A 20,205-nucleotide genomic window follows, 5' to 3' on the forward strand; every position below is an offset into this window, starting at 1 on the left:
AACCTCACGTATGCCTTCAGAACGAGCCGCGAGGCCTGCCCTCTGATGCTGAGGGAACGATAACGGCTTCTATTTCTCTTTTGTTTTTCAAGCGGTACGTGTGCCTCTCACTGATACACTGAAAGTAAAATCCTCTTAGCAAGAGGATCAAGGAAATGTGGTTTCCAGGCCTCCAGCCCCTAGACACGGAGGGAGAGTTTAGAAGGCAGGTTTAGTAGCAACAGGTAATGCCCGGCAGACTCCACCCCATTGTGCCCGGAGCTCACGCACATCCCGCCAGCAGGGTTGAAACTTCCAAACATCATGCCTCCACCTAAAGTGCAGCAACCATCCTCCATGCCATCGAGGCGTCTCCCCCACATTCCTTCATCTCCCCAGTGAAGTTCTATCACTCACTCTCCATCTCTGAGGCTTATGCCTCTTCTACTTGAATACCACCTGCCTTGGCCATCCTGTAACTTGAACGCTAAACTAAAAAGGGTGGCCACCGATGACACGCTCTATACAAAATAACAAAGTAAAAGGAGAGGAAGAAAAAGGGACACAACGGATTAATATATAAAACACACGTTTTGAAAAGCAAGGAGAAAATAGGCATCGTCACTCAAGGCCTTGTTTCTGCACCTGCTCTTGACGGGATCATTGATACTTACAATTTTCTTGTACTACTCATCCTCTGTTCCCTTAGTCTTTAGCCAAAACCTCAGTTAATTGAGATTCTCTACCTGGTGGATGACCCAAATCTTCATTCCTAAACAATCAGTGGCATTAGGGTTCTGCCCACTTGATGTTGCTGTAGCCTTCTATCCATTTTACCTCCACACATAAGTACTGAGAAGTGTTCCGGGAACGACCATGGGGACATGTTTGCGTGTGTGCATTATATCAGACAGGAAGTTTGGGAGGCTTTTATTTGCATTATGAATGGGGAAAAAAGTTCTGGACTTTGAGTCCTGTGTTCTTCTGTTGCCTGGATTCTGTTCTGTCATGGTTCTTAAAGCAACACTTGTGATTTGGCATATCCAACTGCATATACTATTCAAAAGATCATTGAGAGGGGTTACAAATAGGATTTTTCCAGGAAAAGCAGACCAGTAAGAAATAAACACTTTGGGAGCAAAAGCACAAGCAACAAAAGCAAATATAAATAAGTGGGATGACATCAAACTGAAGAGCTTCTGTACAGGAAAAGGAACAATCAACAAAATGAAAAGGCAACCTACCAAATGGGAGAAAATATTTGCAAATCACACATCCGATAAGGGATTAATATCCAAAATATATAAAGGACTCATACGACTCAAATGCAAAAACACTAACAACTTTTAAAATGGGCAGAGGAACTGTTTTCTACCGAAGACATATGAATGGCCAACAGGTATGTGAAAAGGTGCTCAGCATCACTCATCATCAGGGATGTACAAATCAAAACCACAATGAGAGATCACCTCACACCTGGTAGAGTGGCTACCACCAAAAAGACATGAGATAATCAGTGTTAACAGGGGCGTGGAGAAACGGGACTCCCAGTGCATTACTGGTGGGAATATAAATTGGTGCAGCCACTATCAAAAACAATGTGGAGGGTCCTTAATAGTATTAAACAAAGAGCTACCATATGATCTAGCAATCCCACTTCAAGGTATATATCCAAAGGAAGTGAAAACTGGATACTGAAGATATATGCACTCTCATGTTGACTGCAGCACTCACAATAGCCAAAATATGGAAACAACCTAAGTGTCCGTCCATGGGTGTATGGATATAGATGCAACACACACACACACACACACACACACACACACACACACACACACACAATGTAGTATTATTCAGCCATGAGAAAAAAGGAAATCCTGCCATTTGCGACAAGTTGGAAAGACCTTGAGGGGCATTATGCTAAGTAAAGTAAGTCAGACAGAGAAAGACAAATACTATATGATATCACCTTTACACAGAGTCTATAAAAAAAACAAAAAGTGGTGATTGCCAGGGTTTGGGAAGTGGGGAAACAGGGAGGTATTGCTCAAAGAGTACACAAAGACTAACAAGTTTGGGGATCTAATGTACATAGGTAATAGTATTGTTTCACATACTTAGATGTCTCTAAAAGAAATCTTAAATGTTTGTTGCCACAAAAAAGAAATGGTGTGTAACTAAGTATGGTAATGGGTGTAAAAAAAAAAAAAAGTAACTGTGATGGGATGGAGGTGGTGTGTTAATACTATTGTGGTAATAATTTTGTAATTTATAAATGTATCGAATCAACTTTGCATACCTTAAAGGTACAGTGTTGCCTGTCAAGTATATCTCAAGGGGGGGGGGGGGAATCAAATGATCATAAAGGTTAAAAAAAAGGAACCCTAAATTTGAAAATGGCATGACTGAAAATTATGTATATGTTATTCCACAAAAGCAAAAACCTTTCTCTTGAGACACACAAATTATATAAACCTAAGAACAGTCATGATAGGTGAATGTCTGAATTAAAATATCAGTGTGATTCTACAAATTAAAACTTTTATTAGGGCACAACTTTGAGGCATTCATTCAACAAAAATTCATTTATTATTAAAAAACAAATGACCAAAAGAAAATCCCACTACTTCATAAACCCTGAGAATTGCTTCATCTAGTTAGGATCCATTGACTTACAAAGCCTTTGAGGATGCATGGGACCTTGAAACACCATCTAGACCAGTGATTCTTAGCTTTTTAAGGTTGAAGACCCATTTGAGAAGGACATGAAAGTCAGGAACATTTCTCACTAGAGAAACATTCTAACGTAACATCAGAATTTCACTTACAGAACAAAATCGAGTTCTGCCCTTGTCAATAGATCACAATGGAGGAAACATGCTTATACAAGGGTGTGGGGTGAAAGACATTTTCAGATTGTTCTTATGAAAAATGTTTTAAATCTGGGATTCAGGGAGTTAGTTTTAGAGCATTCATAGAGATTTCTGAGGGTTGATGAATCTCCTTAAAATGACATGCAAAATTTTGCAGGTATAGTCTAGTCAGTAAGTTATATTCCTGGGTTCTTCATACTCTGTAATGCATTTTCACCCAGATTATATTGTCCACTCATAAAAAACATCTGAGAAAAGTAAGGTAGATATTATTCAACACATGAGAAAATGAAGTTTCAGAAAGATTAAGGCAGAAGGTAAACCCGCTCAAGGTCACATGTAATATTAGAACCACAAAAAGTAGTGTGCTATGCAGAAAAGCTGTAATCTAAACTTCATTAGATGTGGCTTCTAACCCAAATGTTTGTCTAACATGTGGTAGGTAGCATTGAGCAAGTTACTTAACCAACCTCTCTAGGTCTTAGTTACATTATTTATAAAAGGATCTGAAGGAAAGCATATGCATGGGGAGGGGATATGATCATCCCCTGCCTACCTCAGAGCTGTAAGAATCAACTGAATTTGTGTAAATGCACTTTTAGACAAACAGCAATGCTGCTATTAACCTGTGGGTTAGAAATTGATGTACAAATCACCTAAAAACTTTTCAAGTCTTACCTAAAATAAATAAATAAATAAATAAATAAATAAATAAATAAATAAATAGCTATGAGTTGCAAATGTGACACTTATCATACTGAACAAATTGTTGACCATGAGGTACTTCCTAGACTTCTGGGTGGCTCTAAGTACAATGGGTCCAAGGACACTGATCCTGTCCATAATCCCTCTGGGATCCCCAGAGCACAGAGTAAGAGGGTGCTGAACAGTGATATTGAAAACCTCACGAATGCCAATGAAATTAGGACCCTGTTCATTGTTTGGAGAGCCATCCCAAATTGGGAACTGACAGAGGCTTACTGAACAATCTGGAAGACCAACTGATCTCTGGCTTAGCAGCAATGAATACTACCCTGGGCAGCAACAGTTGCCAAAAACACCTTTGTAATTCTGGATGCAACAAACTGCACTTGAAGAGAGAATCAAAGCACTTCTTCAAAAACAAACAATTGTAACTTCTGTAACAATCCAAAGGTACTTTTTCTGAACAGACAAGATAGAGGATACTAAGAGAAGCCACAGAGTTAACAGCTGAATGGGGAGGAAAACAATAAAAGTTAGCCAATAGAAGCTAATCAGGCAGCACTAATTCCCCAACTGGGGAGGGGGGGGAGGGGGGGCGGATCCTTAGACCTCTAAAAATAGAAAATCAAGGTGGGTCAATCCAGGGCTATACAGAAAGGAGACTAGTCAGCACCATATCTTACTACTATGTATTCCAGAAGCATTTATTGAAACAAATCATAAAATCAGTGTTTAAGACCTGGAGAAAAAAAAAAAAAATCTCAAAAAAATTAGAAAGTAAAAAATATTGGGGCACCTGGGTAGCTCAGTCAGTTAAGCTTCCAAATTTGGCTGAGGTCACGATTTCGTGGTTCGTGGGTTTGAGCCCCGCGTCTGCGCTGACAGTGCAGCGCGTGCTTGGGATTGTCTCTCCCACGCTCTCTGCCCTCGCTTGCTCTCGTGTTCTCTCTCTCTCTCAAAAATAAATAAACACTTTTAAAAAATGTAAAAAATATTATAATCATTAAAGATACTAGAACATAACCCAAAGAAAAGTAGAAGAAAGTAAAGAATAAAAGTATAAATCAATGAAACAGAAAACAGACTACCAAAAATAAAGCCGGTCTTCAACAAACAGTGCTGAGACAACTGGACAGCCACATGCAAAAGAATGAAACTGGACCACTTTCTTACACCATACACATAAATAAACTCAAAACTGATTAAGGCCAAAATATGAAGCCTGAAACCGTAACAACCCTAGAAGAGAGCAAAGGCAATGATTTCTCTAAGGCAAGGGAAACAAGGCAAAAATACATTATTGGGACTATAGCAAAATAAAAAGCTTATGCACAGCAAAGGAAACAATCAACAAAACTAAAAGACAACCTACTGAACGGGAGAAGATATTTACTAATGACGGATCTGCTAAAGGGTTAGTATCCAAAAATACATAAAGAATTCATACAACTCAATCCCAAAAAACATCCCAGTTAAAAAATGGGCAGAAGGCATGAACAAACACTTCTCCTAAGACATCCAGACGGCCAACAGACACATGAAAAGATGCTTAACATCACTCATTATCAGGGAAATGCAAATCAAAACCCCAATGAGATATCACCTCACACCTGTCAGAATGGCTAAAATCAAAACCACAAGAAACAACACGTTGTTGACAAGGATGTGCAGAAGAAAGAATCCTCATGCACTGTTGGTGGAAATGCAAACTGTAACAGCCACTGTGAAAGACAGCATGGAGGTTCCTCAAAAAATTAAAAATAGAATTACCAGACGATCCAGTAATTCCACTACTGGGTATTGCCAAAAGCGTACGAAAACACTAATTTGAGAAGTTTTATGCACCCCTATGCTCATTGCAGCATTATTTACAACAGCCAAAGTATGGAAGCAGCCCAAATGTCTAGCAATATAGGTGAATGAATAAAGAAGTGGTGTATATATGCACACACACACACACACACACACACACACACTCACGATGGAATATTATTCAGCCACTAAAAAGAATGAAATCTTACCATTTGCAATAACACGGATGGACCTAGAGTATAATGAGAAGTCAAATAAGTCAAAGAAGAATACCGTATGATTTTACTCATATATGGAATTTAAGAAACGAATGAACAAAGAAAAAAGAGACAAACCAAAAAAACACAGACTCTCACCTATAGACAACAAATTGATGGCTACCAGAGGGGAGATGGGTGGAGGGGATGGGTGAAATAGGTGAAGGGGATTAAGAGTACACTTAACTGGGGCATGTGGGGGCTCTTGTCAATTAAGCATCCGGCTTCAGCTCAGGTAATGGTCTCCTGGTTCGTCAGCTGGAGCCCCACATCAGGCTCTGCGCTGACAGTGCAGAGCCTGCTTGGGATTCTCTCTCTCCCGCTCTCTCTACCCCTCCCCCACTCTCTCTCTCTCTCTCTCAAACAAAAAAAAGAGTATGCTTATCATGATGAGCAGTGAGTAATGTATAGAACTGTTGAATTCAGTATACCTGAAACTAATATAACACTGTATGTTAACCATATTGGAATTTATAAAAAAGAAGAAGAAAGAAAAAGAAAAATTAAAAGAAAAAAGCCAAATAAAGCAAAAGGTAACTCTTTGAAGACTAACATAATGGAAATACATCTGGCAAAACTGAGTAGAAGGAAAAAAAGTATATACAGAGAGATAACACAAATATATATTATGGCTACAGATATAGCCAAGATATAAATGCAGTAATACTAATAACACTTTGTATCAAAAAACCTGAGAAAAATATAACTCATTGAAACTTACCATTAAGAAATGATGAAAAGCTTGAATGGTCCTAAACAATAAAAGAAACTGAACAAATAGTTTTTTTCTTAAAATCTTCCCACAAGCAAAATATCATACCCAGTTTCACAGGCAATACTAGCAAAATTTCAACGAAGCAATCAATCCACTTTTTAATTAATTCTATTTTTTTTTAACGTTTATTTATTTATTTTTTTTTTGAGACAGAGAGAGACAGAGCATGAACAGGGGAGGGGCAGAGAGAGAGGGAGACACAGAATCGGAAACAGGCTCCAGGCTCTGAGCCGTCAGCACAGAGCCCGACGCGGGGCTCGAACTCACGGGCCGTGAGATCATGACCTGAGCCGAAGTCAGATGCTTAACTGACCGAGCCACCCAGGCGCCCCTCAATCCACTTTTTAAAAAGCATTTAAAAATGATTACAAAGATACAATTCACAAAACATTAATTTCACCACCTTAAAGTGTACAATTCAGTGGGTATTAGTATATTCACAGTTGTGCAATCATCCCCACTAATTCTAGAACATTTCTATCATCTCAGCAATAAACCCCGTGCTTGTTAGCAGTCACCTGCAATCCCCACGCCCATTCTGTTAATTTGGTTGATTGTTTCAAAACCATCTTTTGGTCTGATGCTATTTTCTGTTTCCTTTATTTCCACTCTAATATTTACCATTTCCTTTCTCTTAATTGTTTTGTAGTTTGCTATTCTTTCTCCAGTTTCTTAAAGGCAGATAGATGTTTAGGTTAGTGACTTGACCCCATTCTTTTTAAATGTAGGGATTTAAAGATATAAAGAAATTCCCTCTGATTACTGCTTTCATTGCATCCCATACATTGGGTTTTGTGGTTTTCATTCCTCTTGAAAGATTTTCTAATTTCCCTGTGATTTCATCTTTGACCCACTGGTTATTCAGGAGTATGTTGCTTAATTTCCACAGATGTGTGAATTTTCCCAATTTGTTATTAATTTTTTTTTAATATTTATTTAGTTTTGACAGAGAGAAAGACAGAGCATGAGCAGGGGAGTGGCACAGAGAGAGGGAGACACAGAATCCGAAGGCTCCAGGCTCTGAGCTGTTAGCACAGAGCCTGACACGGGGCTCGAACTCACAGACCGCAAGATCATGACCTGAGCCGAAGTCGGACGCTCAACCGACTGAGCCACCCAGGAGCCCCTGTTATTAATTTCTAATTCCATTCCATTTGTGGTCATAGAACATGCTTTGTATTTCTAGCTTTTTAAAAGTATTGAGACTTGTTTTGTAACCTGACATTTTATGGATTCTGTTCCACACGCACTTGAGAAAAAACGTATCTGCTGTTGCTGCTGGGTGGAGTGCTCTATGTAGGTCTCTCAGGTCTATCATGTTGTCCAAGTCCTCGAGTCCCTTACTCATGTCTTGTTCTTCTATCCATTATTCAAAGTGGGGAATGGAAGTTGCCAACTAATATTGTTGAATTGTCTATTTCTCCTTTCAGTTCTGTCAGATCGGGCTTCGTGTATTTTGAGGATCTGCGGTTAACGTGTGTGTGTGTGTGTGTGTGTGTGTGTGTGTGTTTATAATCGCCATATATGCTCAATGGAATGAGCCATTTACCATCACATATTGTTCTTGTCTCCAACAAAAACAAAAATATTAGCCTTAAAGTCTATGTTGTGTGTGGTTCTCTCTTGGTTACTCTTTGCATGGAATATCTCTTTCTATTCTTTTAATCTATTTGTGTCTGAATCTAAGGTGAATCCTTGTAGAGAGCAAAGACTTTGAATCAAGTTTTTAAATCCATTCTGCCAATCACCCATTTACGTAGCACCTTTCTTTGAGGCACCCTCAAAAAGTCCTATGGCTATGCAATGTGGATTCTGAAAACCACTGATTTAATACATGCAGGAATTACTTATGAAGGAAATAACCCAATTTTATTCCAGAATTGTCAGTAACTTGCCATGTACCCTAGAACCACTTTCTTTTTATAATAAAGATGAAAAATGAAAAACATGACAACATTTGATGCTATCAGAGCAACTATTTTAAAACTGAAAAACATTCAGGATATATTTAGAGATCCTCTACTATCCTGTCCTAACACCTACTCTATTAATATGCAACATGTAATTATAATATGCAATTAGTATTGCATATTAATATGCAATATGCACCGCCAACAGCAATGGCACCAATCCATGGGTAGTAAATACTGTTGACTGCCTACCCCAAGGCTATTTTCCCCTTCTCGTATGATGATAATGCCCTAATTCAGTTTCTTTTATTTGCCCTTCTCCTCTCAGAAAAACAGTATTTTGGTCTATTAGGTGATATTCTCCTCTCCACTAAATAATTTAGAAAGATAAGAATGTCACCCAGTTTGGGTCAATGGGATGTACAGAGATGTCCTTCCTGAAGCCCTCCCTACCTCTGGACTTAGTTTGAGAAATAATAAATCTTGGGGCACCTGGGTGGCTCAGTCAGTTAAGTGTCCAACTTCAGCTCAGGTCATGATCTCACAGCTTGTGAGTTCGAGCCCCATGTTCAGCTCCGTGCTGACAGCTCAGAACCTGGAGCCTGCTCCAGATTCTTTGTCTCTGTCTCTCTTTCTCTCTGACACCCCCCTCCCCCAACTTATACTCTGTCTCTCTCAAAAATAAACATTAAAAAAAACATTTTTTTTTTAAGTAATAAATCTCCATATTAAGTTAGTCTATACGAGGCTTCCTATTTAGGCCCAAAATTCTACAACCTTTTGATTAAATATTTCTCAATATGATCAAAAAATAAGCTTTAACTTTTCTTTTAATATTTTATTTAAAGACTTCAATTTTAAACATCTTTAAGACATTCATCAATCCATTTATTTATGTTACCTTTAACATTATAAATTTAACTTCAAGTGGCAGAAGAAACAGAAATACGTAATGAGACTATATTTTAGCAGTGTGTCTTCAAATAGGGAAACCAAAAGAAATGCTACCACCAAAACAAACCAACCAACCTAATTTATTAGGCATGTCTATGTTTTATTTTCCTTTACATGATTATTTTTTTTTGGAAAATTTCACTTTCAAAGAATCAGGCCTCACAAACAGAGCAGCTAATCTTTCCAAAAATAAAATCCAGTATCTAGATTCTCAGAACTCACAAAACCAAATGGAAATGTCTGGTTGTCAGCCAATAGTGTCAGGCTCACATCAGTTTCACATCACAGGGAATAATCTAGAACTAATTTCAGTAGGCAAGTTCCAATTCTAAATATTACTAAAGACTACCACTGTTATTCCCAACTGTGTTGACAATTGTCTTATTGCTGAATTGTACATGATAAATTTTCTTTGGCAACTTTTTATACTATTAAGTAACACAACTGGACAACTATAAAGGCTTGAATTAACTCAGTATTTCAAAAATTTCAAACTTCACTGTAATTATTTAAATGCAATTTCTTATAGATGCATCTATAAGAAACATGCCTAATGTAATAGAATGACAACAAAAGAATTGCTAAATAATCACTACTAAAAGCTTTTCAGATGTATGTACAAGTATATAATTGAACTCAAACACCAGGGAAAATATTACGATGTTAGCTCCAATTCACTACCAGACTTTATGTGCTAAAGGATAAAAAAATTAAATGTAGAAACTAAAATCTAGGTTACCTGTTAATTTTTCTGGAAGGCTCTTTCAAATGGGTTCAAAATGGCCTAAAAACTGGCCAGAATATAATATGAATTCTCACTATAATACTTCATAAAATTAAGTCTATTGATAACTTAATAATTTTTAATTCTTATTCTACGGAATAAGCCTATTTTGGAGGCTTCACAAAATATTACCAAGAAATGTTAACAGGAAGCTCAAGTCCAGATGTGTAGCTAGGAAATCTTTTCTATATATAACAAAATCACCAACTTAAATTATAAATGGCTTCCGCTAAATACTACCACTCCACACTTCACACAACGTAAATTGAAATAGGTATGGCAGAAAGTGCGCTCCAAAGCACGTTCACGTTACAAAGATAAACGATCAACTACAGCCAGCAAAAATACAGATAGGCATATATGCAAACCTTTGTATGCAAACTTTCATGAGTAAGATGTAAGAAATGATTCGTTTCGATAATTTTATGTACAGCTTGTTTACAATGTAAAACAAGTACGACTGAAAACATTTCTATTTAAAAGCCACAATAAAGCCCCACGAAATACTAAATAACAGTCTTACAAACTGGTCTCTCAAGAGAATAACAACTGAGGACGGTATTCTAAGAAATGCCCTCTTCTTGATCGATCATTTCTGTTTTAACCGAAAAGACATCTGCCAGCATATGTTTTGGAATTTCTGAGCCTCTGACTCTTAAGGCGTAACAAGCATTCTCCACTTTGGCCAGACTTTGTTTCAAAGTATACAACTTCTTAGAAACCTCGTAAGGTCCAGTATTGCCAATGAATGAAAACCCATCATAAACCTGACGTAAAAACTGGCTCACTTCAAAGGGGGTGTCAATGTCCCCATTCCCCACACTGTTAATACACATCCGCATCAACTCTCCAGTTAAATCAGCCACTCCCAGAAGGTAATCAACAGGTGTGATTTTCAGTCTCCAAGTACCAAACTGCTTATCCTGTGCATCAGAGGAGGGCTGGTAAAGAAAACACACACACACACAAAGAAAATACAACGTGAAAAAGAGTGAATATGCATGTATCACATTTATTATAAAGTATAAAATCAAGAGCAGATCAGTCATGCTAATCTCTAAATAAAATGATCTTTTTTGCTTAATGACCATTTGGGACGCTACAAGAAGAACTCATGCCCTGGGTAGAAAGTTGAACTAAATGACTTCAAGATAATTTCATAATCTAATACTGTAGCATTTTAAAATCAACTATTCCCAACCTCACTTGACATACAAAATAAAATTAAAACATTCTGAAAACAAAGTCTGATGACTTTACTGCAGGACGGTCACTTAGTTATCTAAATGACAAGTCATAAAGCCCTCTAGGTTGGTGATACACTCACGTTTTCCTAAGTCCCTTACAGTCCCTTTCTGGCCTCTCTTCCATCCCCACTCAGCACTGACCATCATGATTTATTACTCTCTTGTTACCTCCTCCTCAGTGCCCTTAGATTCCTTTGTGGGTTTGTTTGTTTGTTTGTTTACTGCACCTGCCCAACAAAAACACAACCCTGCATCAATATTAAAATCTACTCGCACTAGTGCTTTATTCAAGTGGCTGAGTACCACAGAGCTTAAAAAAAAAAACAAAAAAAAAAAACCCCCAAAAAACAGTAATGATAGTCACAGCTATACAGAATTTATACAAATTACTCACCAATCCTTTTTACTTATTCCTCTAGTTCTCTCTCCTGACTCTTCAGACACTGTTCCAAACCTTTACCAGAACTCTCCTTAGCCCCCTACTCAATCCCAAACCTCTCCACTCTGAGTAGACAATCTTGTCTACTTTCACTGACCTGGCCATGTGCCAGATCACCTGGCACAAGCTCTCTCAATTACCTTATTCCTACAAAACAAAACAAAACCAAAAAAAAACTTATTTATGTCCATATCCATCTTTACCTTCTATCCTCCAGTCTCAGATGATGAGTTGTCCCTCCTCTTGTTTGAGGTTAACTCTTCCAAATGACCTTGACCCATCTCCTCCCACCTCTTCCAGGACCTTGCTTCATAAGGTGTATGCCCTTGGGCAAGTTATTTCATCTCTCTAAACCTCAGTTTCCTCATCTGTAAAATGGGATAACAGTACCTACCTCAGAGGTTTATTTTAAGGATGAGATAACATTTACCAAGTTCTTGGCATAATGCCCAACACAAAGTAAATACTCAATAAATGTTAGCTGCTATCACCATTACCATCATGTCAATCTCCTCTTTCCACAACAGTTTTTTCCTTGCTCTATTGGAGCCTTTCTGGAAGAGGAGATGCCTAAATTGTTATTCGAAGTCCATAGGAGACTCAGCTAGGTGAAGTTGCAATTATACTGGAGGCCATTTTAGGCAGAGAGAACCGCAAAGGCATGCAGGTGAGAATTGTGTCGTATGTTTGAGGAACGAGTGAGGTATCTCCTTGAGTCAAGTTTAAAGTAAGAAATGGTACAGGATGACTCTAAAAGGACAGTCAGGGGTAGAAAGTCACATTAAGGAATGTGAACTTTAATCACTGAGAAATTTAAATGGTTTTGACAATATTCTCAACAGGCAAGTCAGAACAAAATACCTTCCCCTATCAAATCCCAGAAGTTTTAGCACCAAGAATCTTTAGCACTAAAAGGAAAAACTATTTATGAATGTGGTCTTGTTTTGAAAAGCATATGTGAACATTATGACACCATAATCTTCAAATAACTTACTACCTAAATCCTGAAAACAGCGCATTTACTCTCTGTTTCTCTTTACACTCTTGCCCTGATATTTTCATTCTGAATTAGAAAAAACTTGAAAGAAGGGTGTGGTAACTTCGGATAGAGGATCAAATAGGCTCTTTACTTCTTTCTGCAATGCAATCTTCACTAAACACATAAAAGACATACAGGAATTTTACTTCCCAAAAATGAATATCCTCCTTAATAAACTTCATATAATTTTAAAAACTGAGAAAATATATACGTGGCTTCCTTAAAGTAAGTTGTATCTGTCATGCCAAATTAACTCTGACCTTTTGATGCTAACATTTTAGTTAATATTCAAGAAAACAGTATTTCTACAGCTTCCTCCATCTTCTGCCTGCCCATTCCGGCTCTGAGTAATGTTAAAAAAAAAAAAACAATAAAGAAAAAATTATGAAAAATAAAGACAGCAAAAAACTAATTTTATCCTTAAGTGTATTGGTATCTCAGGAAGTACCAAATATTCAAAATCTCCTCTTTCATTGCCTGAACACTATATATTGAAACCCAGCGTAAAAATAGTATTCACTTAACAGTCAAACTGCAAAAGTTTCTCTTTTCTTAATTCGGAATAGCTATATAATTTTCAGATACAAGTTTTAGGGACTTAGTAAGCGATTAAGAGATCTCACCCAATATAATAACAATTTTATATTAAGTGACTATTGAGCACGTATGGGTCATATGCTATATACACTGCCTAATTGAAAACCTTTCAATCAAATCCTGTAAAACACTCCTTTGAGGTAGATACTTGGTGCAAGGGTTCCTGCAGCACACTCTGAGAAACAGTGGCAGGGTGGACGAGGGCACCTGGCTTACATTTCAAAACACCTGGTTTCAAAGTTTAGCTCTGCCACACTTAATTAGTTGTGTGGCTTTTGAGAAGTTATTTAAATTCTCTAACGCCCACTTCTTTGCAAAATGAGAGTAAAAATTCTTACCTCATACAGTTAATGAAAGAATTAAATGAGATAGTGCTTACGAAAGGCACACTGTAAATGCACAATAAAATCAAAAGTGGACTTAACAGGAATCACTTAACAGAGCTTTAGGTGAACAGCACTGTTTTCCCCCCAACATACCCATAGCTGTTCTTGTTCCATCCACTAACAAAACTATTTTAAAAGACCGTTTCCTTAGTTGGGAATCTTGGAAACCACACTCTAGAAAAGAACACTACCGTCTCAATATTCTTAGCATTATAAGCCAGCAAACCTCCTATAACCATTATACGGTTATATAAATTATATAAAAATGTGAAGTGATTTTAAATTCTTACGGTCTTATTTTCTTTTCCATATTCTTCTGTTGTAAATATCAATTGTTTATTAATTTCATCCATACTGATAAGTGATCGTGTTTTGATGAAGTGTTGAAAAGAGACTGCCTCCACATATTCCTGCAGTCCTGAAATACCAACCAAGAAAATTGCTAAAGAACAACCATTACATTAGTCAGACCGTCATTAATAAAAAAAATTTCAAATTGCACAACACCTAGCTCATCAAAAGCTTAATGGATGCCTACTATAATGGTGGCACTGGATTCAATACTTAGACTACTAAGAATTACCTGGGGATAGATGGTGGGGATCAATACTGAACACAGCAAACATTTCTGTCACTGAACTTTACGAACAGCTCAAATGCAAATAGATTCAAGTTCTTCTTTCTACTTCATGCGGCATTAGTCTTAGAAATCTACTCTCTCTGCTATGGGGAAATGTCAAAGATTTTTAGAAAAAAAATTGATTTAAGGAAAGGCTATTATAAAAATTATTAAGGCTTTAACAGAAACTATACAATTAATTTTTGCTCTCTAAAGCAACAAAACAGATAACGATTTAATCAAATGAAGCATAAAATTAAACACCATTTGGATCTTTCTTGAAATTTTAATAGGTAGAAAACACTTTAAATAATGCAGAATAAAGTGTCAAAATACAAAATACTATTTTTCTCCTCCTACTCCAAAATGGATCTAAGAATAGATAACTCCTTTCCACTTTGATAATTTAAATTAAAAAAAAGAAACAGGGGCACCTAGGTGGCTCAGTCGGTTAAGCATCCGACCTTGATGTGGGCTCAGGTTATGATCTCATGGTTCACGAGATTAAGCCCGTGTAGTGCTCTGCTCGGACTCACTGACAGAACAGATCCTGCCTGGAAATCTCTCTCTCTGCCCCTCCCCCGTGTGCATTCTCATTCTCTCTCTCTCTCAAAATAAAAACATTAAAAAAACAAACAAACAAACAAATGAGCAATACAATCTTGTATCAGATGTAAGTTCTACAAAATTAACACTGAATTAAAACAAATTTTGGTAAAGGTCGAAAGTAGTACTATACTTTTTCAAGTGTTTTAAAACAACTAAGTTCTAGGACACCTGGGTGGCTCAGTCAGGTAAGCATCCGAGTTCAGCTCAGGTCATGATCTCATGGTTCATGAGTTTGAGCCCCGCATCTGGCTCTCTGCTGGCAGTCAGCATGGAGCCTGCTTCGGATCCTTAGTCTCCCTCTTTCTCTGCCCCTCCCCTGCCTGCATGCGCTTTCTCTCTCTCTCTCAACAATAAAAATAAAAAAACAAACATTAAAAAAATATATATATATAAAAACCAAAGTTCTATGGCCACAATTTTCAATATTAGTTTATTATGGCATAATCTATAAGATGATACAGGGCAAAAGTATTTCTTAAAATGATTATCATTACTGCTGAGTTAAGAAACAGTATTCTTTGTAAAGGCTTTATTGTAGAAACAAGAGAAGAAGGAATTCTGACTCCAGAAAGAAAACTCAGAACTGAGTAGAATCCCCAGAGTCCAAGCTGTCTCCCTGGCACCTGGGAAGAACACTCCCAGCCCTGACACCGACAGTCAGGCGTGGTGGCCGCAGCGCTGAGGCTCACCCCACTGTGGTATCGTCGCATCAAATGCCACAGAAGGGTCAGAGACACAAAAGGAAGTGGATGATTTGGTTCTGATAGCAGTAAGAGGAAACAACTGAATGAAAATATCCTGACTCATTTGGGGCCACGAGTGATGTTGAAGCAAGGTCAGAAATCGGTGCCTTTAGCTGACAGAACAGGACAGGATAGAATAGGTCACTGTTTAATAAACTATAACATGCTGAGAAATGAAACAATAAACTTCAGGTTGACAGAATAGATAACATCTTCTACGTTTACAATAAAAAATATTTTTTTAAAATTTTAGTTTTAAGAATAGGTGACCACCCACTTCTCTTTCCCAAAGACAATCTGTACTTCACATTTCCTTCCAGAAAGAACTTCGTGCACACAAAAAGAAAAAGCAAAACCTAAGGACTACTCGTTGTATCTGTCAATAGGCTCTCCTTCGGTCAGCTCTTATGAATGAGCCACACAGAAGACGTGTGCGCAAGGATATTCATCATTATAATCATTATAGCAAAACAGTGGAAAAAGTTTTAAAGATCAATAATAGACATCACTTGCCAATTTACCGTCTCTCAGCTCCACTATTTCGGATAATGGAGGCGGACTCTAAAACGTTTCTCCTTTGCCAGAGGAGAAGGCGCTCTTCCTCGTTCTAGTGTGTCCCCCCCGCCAGCAGCCTTCTACATGTGGGGCAACCTGGTGCTTGAGGTGGCCAGTAGCACGTGGCATTTCCTCGGGAGCAGCTTCCCCAGGGAGCCACCACCGTGCGCAAGGAGCCTGATGGCACAGCACCTCCCCATAGACAGCTTCCCAGAGAATTTTATCTGCTCCACACCTCAGCAAACTCCCCTGCCACCCAATGGGCCACGCCCTCAAGGGGCTGAGGCGTGCACTCTTCCAGATTTGTTCCTCTCTTGGATGCCCTGGCCTTAGCCCTGGGGTAGTGGCTGTCCCTCTGATATTCCTATACTCTTTAGAGTACAATTTTCCTCTCATCAGATAATCTCCAACACAGTTAATTCTTTTTTTCCCCTCATACACAGTTAATTCTTTGTGTTAAACTTGCCCTGTTCAAATTACTGTGCGGCTCGTTTCCTGTTCAGACCCTGATGAATATAATAGGGAATTAGGAAAATAAAAAATGGTATTATTTCCCCTTTACCCCTATCATTATAGAGGAGGTACTTTATCTTTTGAGGTTGTACTGTCCCCAGGATCAGGATAAAGATGCGATCCCAGTGGGAAGCTGAAGGCAGATTCTCCCTTCGATGCTCCACATTATTTATGTTCTCTGTTGGATGCTAATGGTCAGTAAAACATGCTCAGATCTCTCCATCTATTGGTCCTATCTCTCTTCTCCTCTTCAGAGCTACTTTCTGCCACATTCCTCGATAACCGCACCTCATACTTCTCAACCTACTTCATCCTAGTTTGAGCCCATCTCTACACCACAACAGCTCTCACTAAGATTATACTATTTCGTAAGCTGAATGGACACGTTTTCAGTCTCAATCTTAGCAGCAGTCCGTAGTCTGACCACTTGAAAGGAGGAATTCTTTAAACAAGTTTTCATTTGGTCCCTTTGAATGCATCATCCTCCGATTTCCCTTTTTTTCTACTTCTCTGGCCAGGTCTTCTTAGTCTGCCTCTATCAGCCCCAGGCTCTCTCAAATTCACTTACACTTGGCTTCAGTGAACCCTGCCATCCCCCAACTTCACATCTCTGGCTCAGAGTCACATATATCTAAATACATACTTGACAATTCCATCAGAGGGACCTCAAAATCAATACGCCCAACGATGAATTCACAATCTTCCTTCCACATGCAGTCCCCCTCTTTGTTTTGCCAATTCTAAGAGTCTCCTGATCTCCCCACCCCATCCACTTCTGACCTTTTCTCATCCATTCTCACACTACTGAATATTTGCCTTTTTAATAAAGAATTATCACATCACTCTCCTGCTTAAAGCCCAAATAGCTCTCCATGGTTCTCAGAATAGAGAGCAAAATCATTAACATGGCTTGTAAGACCCTGCTTAATTTCACCCTCCACCTACATCAGCCTCAACTTATACAACAGTCAAGTTATAACGCACAAAAGGTTAAATTTCAAAGATGGGTACATAAACCCATATTTGTATAATGTCAGAATTGTTCTTAAAATCCTTAAAATCAGTTAAGACTTGTATATATTCTACAATACAAATTTTCCCTACAGTTAATAGAATTCACTACTTCAGTATTTCTAGGCATAACCCTGTCCCCAAATTCCTGCAGCTGGCTTACATTTCAGGGCCAGGTTACACAAAAATAGCAGTGCTTTAAATGTTAGAATCAGGGGCGCCTGGGTGGCGCACTCGGTTAAGCGTCCGACTTCAGCCAGGTCACGATCTCGCGGTCTGTGAGTTCGAGCCCCGCGTCGGGCTCTGGGCTGATGGCTCAGAGCCTGGAGCCTGTTTCCGATTCTGTGTCTCCCTCTCTCTCTGCGCCTCCCCCGTTCATGCTCTGTCTCTCTCTGTCCCAAAAATAAATAAACGTTGAAAAATAAAATAAAATAAAATAAAATAAAATGAAATAAATAAAAAAATAAATGTTAGAATCAAACACAAGTGGCAAGACTCTTGTTCTACACACGTTAATCGACAGGGATTGGAGAGCACAGGAACCAGGACTATGTCATGTACCAGCTGAAGGTGGTAACATAAATTTCTCTGAACCTTCAAGGTTCTCTGAACCTTCAAGCTATGGCTCAGTGACACCACCAAGCAGTCATTGTCTCAGCTTAATAGTGTAAGCCTGAAGGAGGATAATCACATCTACACACCTATAATCTCAAGCTGATCTGACGGTCAAGGTACAAGTTCCAATGTGCAAGTCAAGGTAGAAGATACCAGAAGTGAGCTTATCGCTTAAACTAAACCAGCCTATTTTCTATTCTCTTACAGCAATACTGTGTGCAATGGCTACTTTTAGATATGATTAATATTTAAATCAGAACTCCCGAGTAGAGCAGATTACCCTCCATAATGGGGGTGGGCGGAGGTTGTTCATCTAGTCAGCTGAAGGCCTTATGAACAAAGAACACGGTTTCCCAAAACTGCAACAGAGAAAGCTTGCCTGCATTTCCAGTCTGTAGATTTCAGACTCCAGACTGCAGCATCAACTCTGTATTAAAATTCCAGCCTTCCAGTCTAGTCTGCAAATTTCATACCTGCTAGCCCCCACAATCACGAGTCAATTTTTTTAAACACATGTATCAATCCCTCCCTTGCTCTCTCTCTCCAGCTTCTCTGGAGAATCCTGACTATGAAATGCTAGTAGGCAAAATGCTTAAGCTGAATTCAGAGAACATGAATGTGTCTATAATGCAAAACTTTTGTAACCTCCTTCACTTTCTGTGCCTACGGTTTTCAGTTCCTCACCTATACTGTGCCCTCCCTTGCCTCAAGGGATTTTATATGCTCTTCCCTCAGCATCATAACACGGTCTTCTCACTCTTTCACCTAATAAACTGTTACTAATTCTGTAGGGTTCCAGGAAGTATCAACTTCTGAAGAAACTGCCTCAGACAACCCCCATTCTAAGCCAAACCTCTATTAGATGTTCTCCTAGTACCATGTGCCTTTCCCTTCTAGGACTAATCAAAGTTGTATTCCAATAATGTAAAATTCCTTATCTAATACGTAGCAGTATCTATCCCCTGCTAGGAGGGCAATACCACAACTACCTTGAGCACAGTTCTATCCCTAGTGATTAGCCCGTCTTGCACAAACAGACACCAAAAAACATGATTAAATGAGGTAGATCCATTTCTGAAAAACTATTTAATAATTTTTTACTATGTTTTATAAGAACATTCAATTAACAAGGAAGTGCCCATTTTGGGGGAAAAACCCATAAAATCATAGAGAAATAAAAAATTAAAATGTAATACACATGCAGTGATTACAAACAGTGGGAAACAGGAAACCTGCTACTTAAAACAACATCTGGAGGGGTGGCACCTGGGTGGCTTAGTCGGTTAAGCATCTGACTTTGGCCCAAGTCATGGTCTCACTTGAGACCAAGTTCATGAGTTCGAGCCCCGCATCAGGCTCTGTGCTGACAGCTCAGAGCTTGGAGCCTGCTTCAGATTCTGTGTCTCCCTCCCTCTCTGCCCCCTCCCCCAGCTCATGCTCTGTCTCTCTCTCCCTCAAAAATAAATATTAAAAAAATTAAAATAAATAAAATAAGTAAATAAAACAACATCTGGGGGCACTTAGGTGGCTCAGTTGGTTGAGCATCCAATTCCTGATTTGGGCTCAGGTCATGATCCCAGCTGTGTGGGATTAAGCCCCATTCAACATGGAGCTACTTAAGATATTCTCTCTCTCTCTCTCTCTCTCTTCCCCCACACCCCCCCACCCCCAGCTCACACTCTCCCTCTCTCTCAAAAACAAAAATATTTAAAAAGTTAAAACAACATCAAAAGGATTTTGACTACCTCAGCTCTCTAAACAAGGTGGCTTAAATCATTCTAGT

General features: G+C 38.6%; 1 protein-coding gene across 1 annotated transcript in view; it reads right to left on the bottom strand.

Moving 5' to 3' along the window:
* Positions 1-9,348: 9,348 nt before the first annotated feature.
* TSNAX (translin associated factor X) overlaps positions 9,349-20,205 on the bottom strand; it is a 30,103-nt gene continuing 19,246 nt past the window's right edge. The window contains exons 5-6 of the mRNA XM_040465018.1: positions 14,048-14,175; positions 9,349-10,990 (exon numbers count right to left, since the gene is read on the bottom strand). Coding sequence (XP_040320952.1) covers positions 10,613-10,990; positions 14,048-14,175 — 506 coding nt within the window. The 3' untranslated portion in view covers positions 9,349-10,612. The remainder of the gene's footprint in view (positions 10,991-14,047; positions 14,176-20,205) is intronic.

Source organism: Herpailurus yagouaroundi, unplaced genomic scaffold (genome assembly GCF_014898765.1).
Source record: "Herpailurus yagouaroundi ecotype Mexico unplaced genomic scaffold, PumYag 530, whole genome shotgun sequence".
Classification (NCBI taxonomy): Eukaryota; Metazoa; Chordata; class Mammalia; order Carnivora; family Felidae; genus Herpailurus; species Herpailurus yagouaroundi.